Source organism: Equus quagga, chromosome 16, assembly GCF_021613505.1.
Source record: "Equus quagga isolate Etosha38 chromosome 16, UCLA_HA_Equagga_1.0, whole genome shotgun sequence".
NCBI lineage: Eukaryota > Metazoa > Chordata > Mammalia > Perissodactyla > Equidae > Equus > Equus quagga.
This window is the reverse complement of record NC_060282.1, coordinates 60,663,751-60,676,555: the sequence shown is the minus strand read 5'-3', so window position 1 is coordinate 60,676,555 and position 12,805 is coordinate 60,663,751. Positions and strand designations below refer to the sequence as shown.

Here is a 12,805-nt window from a genome sequence, read left to right as displayed (position 1 = left end):
TAATATTGACAAGAACCACATCTCTTTCGCAAGAAGCGGAACCGCATTGCTCTGCGTCTGTACGTGCACAGAACTGGGACGTGAACACAATTTCCAGGGAAAGGCCAGGAGGCGGCACGCTCCGCCCGGACACCGCCCACGTGTCCACCGGCCCCGCCCCCGCGGCCCGCCCCATTCCGATCGTGCGGGGTCTGCCAATGCTCGCGAGAGCCATCTCGGCTTCCACGTTTGCCACGTTCCAAAGGATCAGGACAGACTGGAAAGTCGAAAGCTGCTCGCGCTCACAGGCGACTGCGTCGCGCCAGAACACCTCCAAAGCTGCAGGGGGCAGGGAAGCGCGGCAGGGTTCGGCCCCCTCCTAGAAGCCTTTGTGATTGGCTACAATCCCCGTCACTCAGCCTTCCGGGCGGGGAGGAGGCGGGGCTCAGCAGGGAAGGGGCGTGGCCCAGGGGGCCGGCCAGCCGCGCGCTCTCGCCTCTGGGGGGAGTCGCAGGTTCGGCGCACGCGGGGGCCGGGCGCGCGCAGCCGGCACGCGGGTGAAAGTCCTCGGAGGCGCGGCGGGCGGTACCGAGGCACAGGCGCTGCAGCAGGAGCCGCGGCCCGCACCCGCCGCAGCGCTCCCCGCCGTCGGTGTCCCCGCGCCCCCAGTGTCCCCGCGCCCGGCGGGGCCCCACACCCCTCGCCTGCTCCAGCGGTGAGCGCAATGGCCCCACGCAAGAATGCCAAGGGCGGCGGCGGCAACAGCAGCAGCAGCGGCTCCGGCAGTCCGAGCGCTGGCACCAGCGGCGGCAGCAGCAGCCCCGGGGCCCGGAGAGGTCAGAGGCGCTCCAGGGCGGGGGTCTGGGGGGCCGGGACCGGCCGTAGGGGTGCGGCCCGGGCGGCGGGCGCTGGGGCTGCATCTCTCTCGCTCCTGCCGCGCGTCTCCCATCCTCCGCGTTGCCTCTCTTTTTGGCGCGGGGCCTGAGGCCGCGCTCGGTGGGCCTGGCGGGCGGGCTGGAGGGGCCGGGTGGCGCGGGTCCGCGGGCTTGGGTGGGTCGCCCCGGGGAGCCGCTTCCAGGCTGATCCCTCCCCTGCAGGGCGCAGCCTAGATGGAGGTTATTGATCTGCTCTTTCCCGGCTTTCCGTGGATTTGAAGATAGAGTAAGAGAAACAATTTACCTTTGCTTTGCATGTTTTGGTGAATTTGGAAATGAGCCAAAGTCAGAGAAAATAAGTTCCTGCCAAACCGGCAGCTTTGAGGAGCAACTCAAAGGATAATACTCGGGGTGTGCGGGGGGCTGTAGGGGGAGTGACTTGAATATTCTTGGAAATGGTTTTAAGTCTTTTTGACTATATGTAGCTTTCTTAAAGGGCGTTGTAGTTACCTTTAAAGTATCACAGAATACCTTAGAATACTGGGCGAGCTTGTCTGTTTTTTTCCCTGTGTTTTTTCTTTTTAAAAAAATCTATTGGCTATTCACCTTTCTCCTCCATGTGCTTACCCAGCAAAGACGGAGAACAGATGTTTTAAATCTGTTTCATCTCCCATTTCAGCGGTTCTCGGTTTCTTTTATACTTCCTTTGACTCATATTTAAGATATTGAGACTGCAAGACACATGTGTATTGAATGTGAACTGTGAACTTTCCTTTTTGAAATGATTTAGACTCTTTTTGTTTCCTGAGGTCTACATGTAGTATATTCATGTATATCAGGAAAATAAATCAGATAACTGTAGTCGTACTTCAGAGGACTGTTTTTTTACAGCCTTTATCACTACCTGAAATTATTTTCGTTTGTGTTGTTTTCCTGTCTTACTCCCTCCTCGTGTTCATTAATGGTCCTGGCCCTTACTAAGTGCTCAATATATATTTGATCAGTGAATGAATGAATAAATTTAAATGGTAAAAGTAGTGCAATTGAAGTCACTGCACAAATTTACGTTCTAAGAACTAATATTTGTATTGCAAATGGAAAAATATACATACAGTGTGAAATTCAAAGCAAGCGTATCATTTCACCTTTGACATAAGTAAAAGTTTGTTTGTGTTCTTTTGTCCCTTGTCCTTAAATGCCAGTCAGTTACTTGAACAGGCTGACTGACGCATGGATGAACTGTCAGAGGCGGCTCTAGCTACACTTTTTAAAGCTTCTAAATGTCAAGAGCGCATTGTGCCACTGAAGTTCCAAGCAGAGAAAGCTGCTGAACAAGACTTTAATATTAATTGTTTTTTAAAGTTTTCTGCACTATTTACAAATAAAGCACAACTTTGTTCCATTTTATCCTTTGGGCTCATGAGTAGAGAGGACTAATTATGTCTGAGGAAGTCACTTTATATGGCCTGTTATTGGTAAAAATTAGTATTGGGGAATGTGTGTTGTGTTCCCACCCTACTGGTTCAGTAACTGAACTAGTTTTAACAGGTAGGAAATAAATTCAGGAAATGTTATGACCTAAATTAATGTTTTCTGACTTTCATATTCAGGCATTTTAGAGCAAGCTCTGTCCATATTTGAAGATCTACAGCCTTTTAAGCATTTTATACACTGATTCTGTAATTATCATGAAACAGACATAGTTTGTAAAAGAGAAAAGTATCTGTTTTACAAAAAAACAATTTAAAGAGTTGGTATTGCAGTCTTGCATGTTACGTAATGAGCAATCTTTTTCCGCAGCCATTTTTTTCAGCAAATATTGAGTTCTGACTGTGTGCCAGGTGCAGGGCACTGGAGATGGAAAAAGGATTCTTTCAGTCGCAAACAAGTTAGACTGCAGGGGGAATGTGCGATTCTGTTTATATGGTTTTCTTATAGCAGGATAGAGCTAAAAGATAAAACCAAATTCTCTTTTGTTGCAGTGTCATTGAGGTATAGACATTGATGTCCAAACCATTCCCATCGCTGGGGAAATCATAGAAACTGAAGACATTTTAGCAGTGGCCTTACTGGGAGGCCCATTCAGTTCCCTTTAATCTTGTAGATGAGGGAATTATTGCCCAGAAAGATTGTCTAGTTCATTAAAGATTGTGTAGTTCTTGGAAAACCAACTAGTTAATGGAAGATCCAAGACTAGAACCCATGTTTTCTGTTATTCCTTATACCACAATACTTGAATTTTGGGTTCTCTAATTTGTAAGATTTTAATGGAATCTTGGAGTTGAAGTAGATTGCCTCTTAAGTTTCCTTCTGGATCTCTCTGTGGCATACTACAACTAGTTATTGAGGAAAAGTGTGCTTTCGTCATATCACCAGTTAAATTCTCCATCATCCTTGATGATGACATTGGTCACATTAACCTTATTATTTCTTAAACTTTTGTATAAAAGTATGGCAGAAAATGGACCCTGTCCTTTGAAGCTTGCATTTCAGGGAAAAGGTGATTATCTGGCCTTCTGTTTGCCTTGGTGGTCATGATGTTGAAAAGTGATGTTTGCAAACTGGAACTTTGGGGATTTATGTAAAACTTTGATTTTCAAATCTATGTGACTGCTCTTCATATAACTCTTCAATTAAAATTGAAAAATGATAAAATGTCTAGTTTCCTACAGAGCTCAATTTTACCTTTTTTGGTTTTGTTCTGTAAAATAGAATCATAAGTACATTGGACAGCTTACTTTTAACTTGCGTTTAAAAATTTGACCTGCGTGGCCAATTTGGACCAGGGGAAACCTCTTTCAGATTTATTGATTTGAGAATCTTTGGTTAAGAAGGATTGTGATGTCCTTTGGGCTTATTTTGTAGTACACAGCCACTGGTATGTGTAATGTTTTTGTTTGTTTCGCTTTTCCCTTTGCGAGTATCATTCAGTCTTTCCCTGTAGCTTCTAGCATGCTCCAGGGGTGTAAACATCTGACTATTTTGTGTAATAGTGTCCTGCTACTACGTTCCTCTTTACCAGTAGGTGTCACTGTAGAACACTTTTTCTTCCTTCCATTTGAAGCTTCAGATTATATAACACCAATTGTTTTATTTGGTTATTTCTGTACCTACTCAAAACTATTATGGGCGACTGCTTAAAAACTCTTAGCCACTGCTGTTTAATTCTCTCAAAGTCTCTAACAGCAGATTTTGAAGTTTAGTAAGAGTTTGTCCCTAGCAGCCTTATTTTTGTAGCCTTGTCTTATTTAGATTTAAATGCATTCGTGTACTATTTGTAAAATTTACGCATTCGCAAGTTCATTTGATGGGTATTAATCATTTAGGATTTTTCTTTCTTGCTTGCTACTTTTCACTGTCTCTTGGACTCCTAGGTAGCCAAGGGGTACAGTACGCTGCTGATTGCATTCTCTCTCCCCTGAATGAAGAGGCCTTAGTGAAATTTTCTTTCTTTCGCCAGGGACTATCAGTTAGGGCCAGTTGCTTAATCCTCCCTTATCATTGTGGGGTGAAAAGGCAGGAAGGCCTTCATTCTTCCACTATAAGAACTGTGTGCTGTTCTGTCTTCAGTTGAACAGCATTTTGTGCAGCCTGGCCAGATCATATAAAACCAAGTACTGAAAGATGTTCTGAGGGAATTCTTGAACACATTTTGAAAAGGCCAAGCTTATTAACCTGTGTCGAGCATAGGAAGTAAAAGAAAAGACCTATATTTTAGTTTTGCTTTAATGTCATGTGCGTCGGAGAGATTATTAGAAAATGAGAGGTTTTCATTTTCAGCTAATTACCAGCAGAGTAACTTGGAGTAACAGAGTTGAAAGCTCTTGTGGGCTCTCCTACCTATTTTTAGTTCGTCTTGGAAATTTAACCCCTGAGCTCTCTGGTTCCAATAGGACAAATCTTTTTTCTCTAGAAAGGCAGTGTAGTTTGGGAGAGACTGATGACTCGGATTCATATCCATTTAAGAATCATGTGGCAAGTAATTCAAAACCCCTAATGCTAGGCTCTTCAAATGGGAACAATTATGCTCTGCTTTTCTTTCAGAGTTGTGATAGCCCTAAAACCAATTTAATATGCCTTCGTGTTTCTCAGAGGTTTTCATTAAATTACGTCTAAAGGTAAGGGTAAGTACAAGAATTTGGAGAATATAAAGGCGTAGAGCTAAGCGGGCCATTGCATGCTTGAAAGTTTTTGATGATACATTGTGAAAACAATCACTTTTTTTTTTAATATTCTGTAGCATCTGTGTTTTAAGGAAAATGGATGTTCTGGAGGTTATGTTTCTACTCTGGCTTGACACATTTCTGTCTACCTGGGAGGTGTAAGTATCCCTTTACCCATCAACCTTGACTTGCTGATTGACCCTCTCATCCCTCTGAGGTCTGGTAACATTGTTTTCTCAGATACATTTTAGTTTTTTGATGGTCTTCCAGGATACTGGTTTAATATCATGAAAATGTACAACTTAGTTTTGTCTTGGCTGCTTCTGCCACCTCTCAGTGGTTTGGCTTAGTTCTCTACCAAGATAAAAAAACTTTTTTTTAATTAACTTCCCTTAAAACCTCTGTGTACATAGAACCCGTTTACAGCTTACCCAAATCTCTGGGGCAAGCCTCAGCCATCTCGCAGGAGACATGGGGATGCTCGGCTCACTTATATGTTTCAGTGTCTCCTGCCTCGTGTCTGCTCGGTGCTGCGTGCATGAGCATAAGTCTATCTGGGTGGACGCGTGTCCGGTTCAGTCTGCAGTTCTGGCCATTTCTAGTAGAGGACTCTCGATTAGGGCATTCATTTCTTCCTTCTCTGCTTCCCTAAGTGCCCCGGTAGGGGTATGTTCTGGAGTCCAGTGCTTTCACCTTTTACCTTTCTTCTGGTGGTGCTGGGAACCAGGATGGTATTTTCTTGTTAGTTGTCATTAATTTTTAAAAATTTTTCTGACTTTATTTTCCTGAAATGAAAGCGCTTCATGCGTTTGGTCTGCATTGGATATTTGTTTTTCAGGGATGTATCTTGGTTACCTTTGGCTGATGTGGTTATCTTTTAATGGCTAGTCCCTGAATGTAATTTGGTTCTGATCAGATTGCTGACACCTAAGGACAAATTTACTACAGATAACCTAATAGAGGAAATTTTGAGTTCATTTGGTGAATAAATCTTTTAAAGAATAGTCACATAAGATCTTTTGAAGGATCCGGGCTGTTTCTTGGCCCCCTGTGAGATTCAGGTGGCTTGCTCGGTCGTTCTGGCTGTAGTATAACTGTCATCATCTGCCGTAGGTGCCCTCTGTGCCCTAACGTGGAGAGGGTAGTGAATTAAATGGGGCCGGGAGTGGTGGTGAAGGGGTGTCCGCTTACTTAGAGCAGAGTAGAAACCACTGTTGCTTTACTTTGAGAAATGCCGTCACTTCTCTTCCACATGTGTGCCTGCCGACGTAACCCAGTGACTCATTCTGAATGGAAGCCAGCAAGCATCAGTCTTAATTTTTAAAGTGAGAGAATATTGTTTGATAAAATAATTTTATTCCATAACTAATATTGTGTAACTGCCTTTTCTCATATTTTATAGAAGTTTGACCTTTTCTGCCATTCCATAGTGCAGACTCACTGCTGTTGTGTTGATTTGTCTGTCTCTAACTTCTGTTTCTTGTTTATTATACCACTAATACACGCAGTCACTCCCCTGCACCCCCCATCTTTCACACTCTGGTTTTAATCTCAGTTTTCCTGAAATGGTATGTTGGAAAGCCTTTTTGGTCTTAGGTTCACATGTAAATTTTATTTAGGAGCAGTTAATTTTCTTTTCTTACATGAAAAATAAAAATCTGTATTGCAAATGTTTGTTGAAAGAGTATCTGACTTTTTAACTTTTCCATTCTTTGAATCGCATCATTTTGAATAGGATGCTTGTCATTTGCTGAGTTTTATAAATTATTTCATGCTTTTTGACACTGAGCCATCTCTCTAACTTCTAGAATACAATGTGTGGTGTTCTTTAAAACTCCATTTGAATTATTGCGTATTGAAGACTATAACTATTTTATAAAGCGTAATGCAGTGAATGCCCGTGTGTCCATCATACAGGTGAAAAAATAAAATGTTTCCAGATTCTTGGTTTCTCCTCTCCTGTGTTATCCCTTCACACCCCCTCTTACACATTTTGTAATAATCATGCTCATGTGTTTCTTTGTAATACATAATATATATACACAGATAATATGATAGTATTATGTTGCATATTATGTATTTCATATTCATTCATGTAAACATATATGTAATCTTAAAAGCAACATATATGAAAACTGCTTAGGAAGTATATCTATATCCCTCTATATAGAAATATATGTATTCTTGTATAGCACATGTTAAAAGTTTTGTGACTAGGCTCATACTTGGCATACTAGTTTGACACCATTTGTTTGTGATTCCACCAAATTCTGGCCCTTTATTTTCATTTATATAGTTCTTTGCCATGTGAATGTGCCCCTTTTTGTTTAGCCTCTTGCTGTTGAAGACCACTTTATTTTTTCTTCAGACGCTGCTGCCCTGAACACTCTTGTACCTATCTATATCCCCTTGTGTACATGTCTAAGAGTTTTTCCAGAGCATAATTTAGGATTGAAATTGTTGGGTCAGAGCAAATACGCATCTTAAACTTTACTGGAGTGCCATTTTTTTTTACCCCAAAGTGGTGGTATCAGTTCACACTCCCACCCACAATGAGTGCAGCTCCTCTCTGCTGCGACCACATTGCCAACACTTGGTAAGGTTTAATATTTGCAAGTTTCGTGGGTGTGAAGTAGTGCTTTGTGGTTTGAATTTGCATTTTCCTGATCTCCAGTGAGATTACTAGTGAGAATTGCTTGTTGTTTCATTTTCTGTTATTTGCTTGTTCGTGTGTTTTGCCAAATATTTTTCTCGTGTTTTTTGTTTTGTATTTTTAGTTTTGATTCGTAGAATTTCTATATCTTGAACCTTTTGATTGTTTGTGTGGTAAAGGATTTCTCCCAGTTTGTGTATATTCACGTCATTGTTTTCTGTAGTATATTTTGTTGAATAGAATTGTAATATATTAACCGTAGAATTTTTCTATTTTCCACTTAATGGTTTGTGCTTTTGTGCTTTATTTAAGACATCCTTCCTAACATAAAGATCATAAAACATTCTCTCTTTTCTTCTAAAATATCTTAAATTTTGCCTTTTCACATTTAGATGTCTAAACCACCGGGTAGAGCTTTTATTGTATATATTGTGAGTAGGGATCTAATTCAATATTTTAAAAAAACGGATAATGAAAATTTCCTGTACTATTAGTTGAGTTGTCTTCTTTCTACGCTAACTAATCTGCGGTATTACCTATTGTGTGTAAATACGTGTGGCTCTCTTTCTTCCTGGTGTGTAGGAACAATACTCACTGAGTTGCTCTCTGTCACATGTCTATTAGGGCAAGTCCCTCTGCCCTGTCCTCACCATTGTCCTCACTGTTTTTGGAGCTTTCCTTACCCGTGTCTTTACATTTTAGAAGCTGCTTATCAGGAAAGTTTCATGAAAAAGATTTCAGGATTTTGACTGGGATTGTATTGAATTTATAGAACAATTTGGACAAATACACATTTTTAGTATTTAGTCTTCCTATATATGAAGGTAGCAGAATTTCCTATTTATTTAAATCTTATAACTAATTTTTATAAAATTATAAAATTTTGTGTAAATTTTTATAAATTTACACATAAGTCATGTCCATCTTTTATTAGTTTGAGTGTAGGTACTTTATATTTTTTAAATTAACATTTTGTTATGACAATTTAAAAATAGACACCCAAGTTAAAAGAATTGTATAAGAACCCCACCACTTAGATTTTACAGTGGTTAACATTTAATAAACTTGCTTCATATCACATGCATTAATTAGTCTTACTCTTTTGTGCATTTCAAAGTAAGTTGTAGACATCAGTATACCTCATTCCTCAACACTTACATGTGCCTGTCATTAGAGCTCAACATTTGTTTATGTTCGCCCCCACCCCCAGTTAATATTTTCATACAGTAAATTGCACAAATCTTAGTGTATGATTTGAGGAGTCTTTATAAATGTATACATCTGTGTAACTCAACAAGCAATTAAGGTAGAGAACATTTCCATTACTCCAGAAAATTCCCTCAGTCCCCTTCCTTGCCACTACCTCTGCCATCAGAGGCAACTATTGTACTAAATATTCTTACTGTGGATTGGTATTACTTGTTCTAGAAATTGATTTTGTAAGTATTTTTTCTGGAAGGCTTCTTTGATACAGCTTGTTTTCGAAGTTCATCCATGTTGCATGTATGAGTACCTTGTTCCTTTGTATTGCCAAGTGGTCCATTGAATGACTAAAGCACGATGTGTTTTTCTATTCTTTTATTGATGGTCACTTACGCTATTCCTAGTTTTGGATTATTATGAAGAAAATTCTATAAATATTGTAATATTTTAGAAGTTTTTTTTGGGGGGGTGGGCATATGTCTTAATTTCTCTTGGGCAAATACCTAGGAGACGAATTACTGGGTTATGGGGTAGGTGTGTGTTCAGTTTTATTAAAAAACTTGCCAAACTGTTTTCCAGAGTGGTTGTGAGTATATATTTCACACACCCACCAACACTGTGTGGGAATTCTGGTTGTCCTGTATCTGTACCAGCATTTGGTGTGGTCAGTCTTCTCAACTTTAGCCACTCTGGTGGGTGTTTGGTAGCTTCTCATTGTATTTTAAAATTACACTTCCGTAGATAAACAAACATATACATATAGATGAAGAGAACAGATTGATGATTAACCAGACGGGAAGGGGATGGGGGGAGGGTGAAAGGGGTAAAGGGGCACATAGGTATGGTGATGGATAAAAACTAGACTTGGTGGTGTTCATGATGCAGTCTATACAGAGGCTGAAATATAATAATATATACCTGAAATTTACACAATGTTACAAATCGGTGTGACATTAATAAAATAATTAAAATAGAAAAATTTACACTTCGCTGATGACTAATGATATCATGCACTTTTTCTTGTGCTTATTGGCCATATGCAGTATCTTCCTTTGTGAAGTTTCTGTTTAGTTCTTTTGCCCATTTTTAATTGCCTTTTTGTCTGTTATGGAACTGTAATTCTTGTATATTCTGGATAGAAGTATGTATTGCAAATGTTTCTTAGGGTCTGTAGTTTACTTCTTCATTTTCTTAATAGTATCCTTTGAATATTTTTAATGTTGATGTTTACTTAATTTTTTTTTATGGTTTTTGCTTTCTGTATCTTGTCTAAGAAACTTTTACGATCCCCAAGTCACAAAGCAGTCCTCTTGTGTTTTCTTCTAGGAGTTTTGTAGTTTTAGTTTTTATGTTTAGGTCTCTGATCCATCTCAAATCAATTTTGGATAAGTGTTATGTTTTTTCATGTGCATATCCAGTTGTTCTGGTGCCATTTGTTGGAAAGACTTTGCTTTCATCATTGGATTGCTTTTGGTGCCTTAGTCAAAAAGCAAAAGGCGATATAATTATAGGTCTATTTGTGGCCTCTTCTGTTTTTTTGTTGTTGTTGCTCTTCTCTCTTCTTATGCTTTTACCGCACAGTCTTGATTACTCTAGCTATATAGTAAGTGTGCAAATCAGGTAGTGTAATTCTTCTAACTTTGTTGTTCCTTTTACCATAGCTCTGGATAGAGGCCCTTTGTATACCCACATACATTTTAGAATCAGCTTGTTAGTTTCTACAGAATAAAGCTTGCTAGGGTTTATGATTAGAATTCATTGAATATATAGATCAAGTTTGGGTGAATTGATATCTTACTGATATTGAGTCTTCCAATCCATAGCAGGGGTGTAGCTCTTCATTTATTTAGGTCTTTAGTTTCTTTCTGCCTTGTTTTGTAGTTTTTGGTTTTTTCTTACACTTTTTTTGTTAAACATTTTTCTGAATATTTTATGCTTTTTGACGCTATTATATATGGTATTTTAAAAAATTTAATTTTCCTATTATTTCTTGCTAGTATCTAGACATAGAGCTGATATTTGTACCTTCTATCACATAACTTGGGAAATTCAGTTTGTTAGAAAGATTCCTTGGGATTTTCTATGTGAATATCATGCCACCTGCAAATAGAGACAGTTTTGTTTCTTTTCCAGTCTGTGTATCTTTTATTTCTTTTCTTCCCTTGCTGCACTATCTAGGACCTCCAATACAGTGTCGAACAGGAGTGATGAGAGTAGACATTCTGGCTTTCTTCCTGATGGTAGTGGCCAAGTGTTTGGCATTTCACCATTAAGTATAATATTAACTCTAGGTGTTTTGTAGATGCTTTTTATCAGATTAGGGGAATTCCTTTGTATTTCTAGATTGAGAATTCTGTCAAATATTTTTTTCTCTAATTGAAATGATCATGTGACTTCTCTTTTATATTGTTAATATGGTAAATTATATTTATTGATATTTTGATTGTTAAATCTTCCTCCCCTTCTCTTCCATCCCCCTTCTTCCTTTCCTCCCTTTACTAGGAATTATGATGTACTGACTTTCTTCTGTGTCTATTGAGATGATATATATATATATATATATAATTTTTCACTTTCCATATTTTAATTGGTAAATTATAATAATAGATGTTCTAATTAGTCACTCTTACATTTCTGGGAAAAATCCAACCTGTGATGATGTGTATTTTGCAGTATGACTTAATTAGGTTTGTTAATATATCCATAAGTAAAATTGACCCTTAATTTTCTTTGCTGGTTTTGTCATCAAGATTATTCTAACCACACAAATGAATTTAGCAGTGTTTCCTCTCTTTCTGTTCTTTGGAATAGCCTTATAGGATTAGTTATTTGGTAGAACTCATTTGAACCTTTTTGTCGTTTAGTCATTTACCCCCATGGGGCAGTGTAGGGTAGACAGAGGTCAAACAGCTTCACTTTTTACATGTTTATATGACCGTTTAAGGCCTCTGTTTCTTCTTGAGTCAGATTGGCTAAGTGAGATTTTTGTTTCTTCTTAGGCACATTACATTTATTGAAAAGGTTTCTGTCTTTGAATTTTCAAATTTACTGGCAAAAGTTGTTTATGGTTTTGGCTGGACCTCTGGTGGACAGAATATAGCTATTGTATACCTGCTATTACCTTGTAATAAAATAAAATTATTTTTAAAAATCACTGAGTACTAAGCTTTAGATTATAGCTATTTTTTAGACACAAAAAATGTTTTCTGAGTTTATTAAAGTGGAAAGTCTTTATAAAGTAAACTGATATTCTAATATCTGAGAAGTAAGCTGTTTTACTGGTAGTTTGGTTGGATTGACCCACCTTCCTTCCTAAATGCTGATGACTAGCACTGGGTACATTACTTTGTTCAGAATTAAACTTACTCTCCATGAACAAAACATAATGCTTATTTTCCAGAACTTTCAGATTTATTTGATTATTTTATGGGTTTTAGCTACTTGGTCTATTTAGTTGTAACCAGTAAATACACCTGGAGAACTAGAGTGCCTGACACAGATCTAAGAGAGTTACTGATGGGCTCTGTGGCTAATGTGATGGTATGAGTAGAATTATGTGCCAAACACAGCCCAGTGTTTCTGTTACACTTTCTCTCTGTAAGATTATAGAGGTACAACACCTTTAAAAAAAAAAAATCTGTCTAACATACTTCTCTGTTTTTTTCCAGTTATTTTATTGAGATCATCAAGGTTTATAACTGTATAATTTCAGGCATACATTATTATTTATCAGTTTCTGTATAGACTGCCTCATGCTCACCACCCATAGTCTAACTTTTATCTGTCACTGTACATATGTGCCCCCGATCCACTTTGCCCATCCCTAAACCCCGTTCCCCTCTGGTAACCGCTAGTCTGTTCTCTTTATCCATGTGTTTGTTTCTCTTACACATATGAGTGAAATCATGCGGTATTTGCCTTTCTCTGTCTGG

The 12,805-nt window shown here is 38.9% G+C and overlaps 1 protein-coding gene across 2 annotated transcripts in view; it reads left to right on the top strand.

Moving 5' to 3' along the window:
* The first annotated feature begins 419 nt into the window (after window positions 1-419).
* Window positions 420-12,805, top strand: part of ASPH (aspartate beta-hydroxylase) — a 208,054-nt gene continuing 195,668 nt past the window's right edge. Inside the window, exon 1 of one of the 2 annotated variants that reach the window (XM_046641925.1) lies at window positions 420-815. In XM_046641925.1, the coding sequence (XP_046497881.1) occupies window positions 704-815 (112 nt within the window). In that variant the 5' untranslated portion in view covers window positions 420-703. The remainder of the gene's footprint in view (window positions 816-12,805) is intronic. The other variant, XM_046641924.1, reaches the window with a different exon arrangement.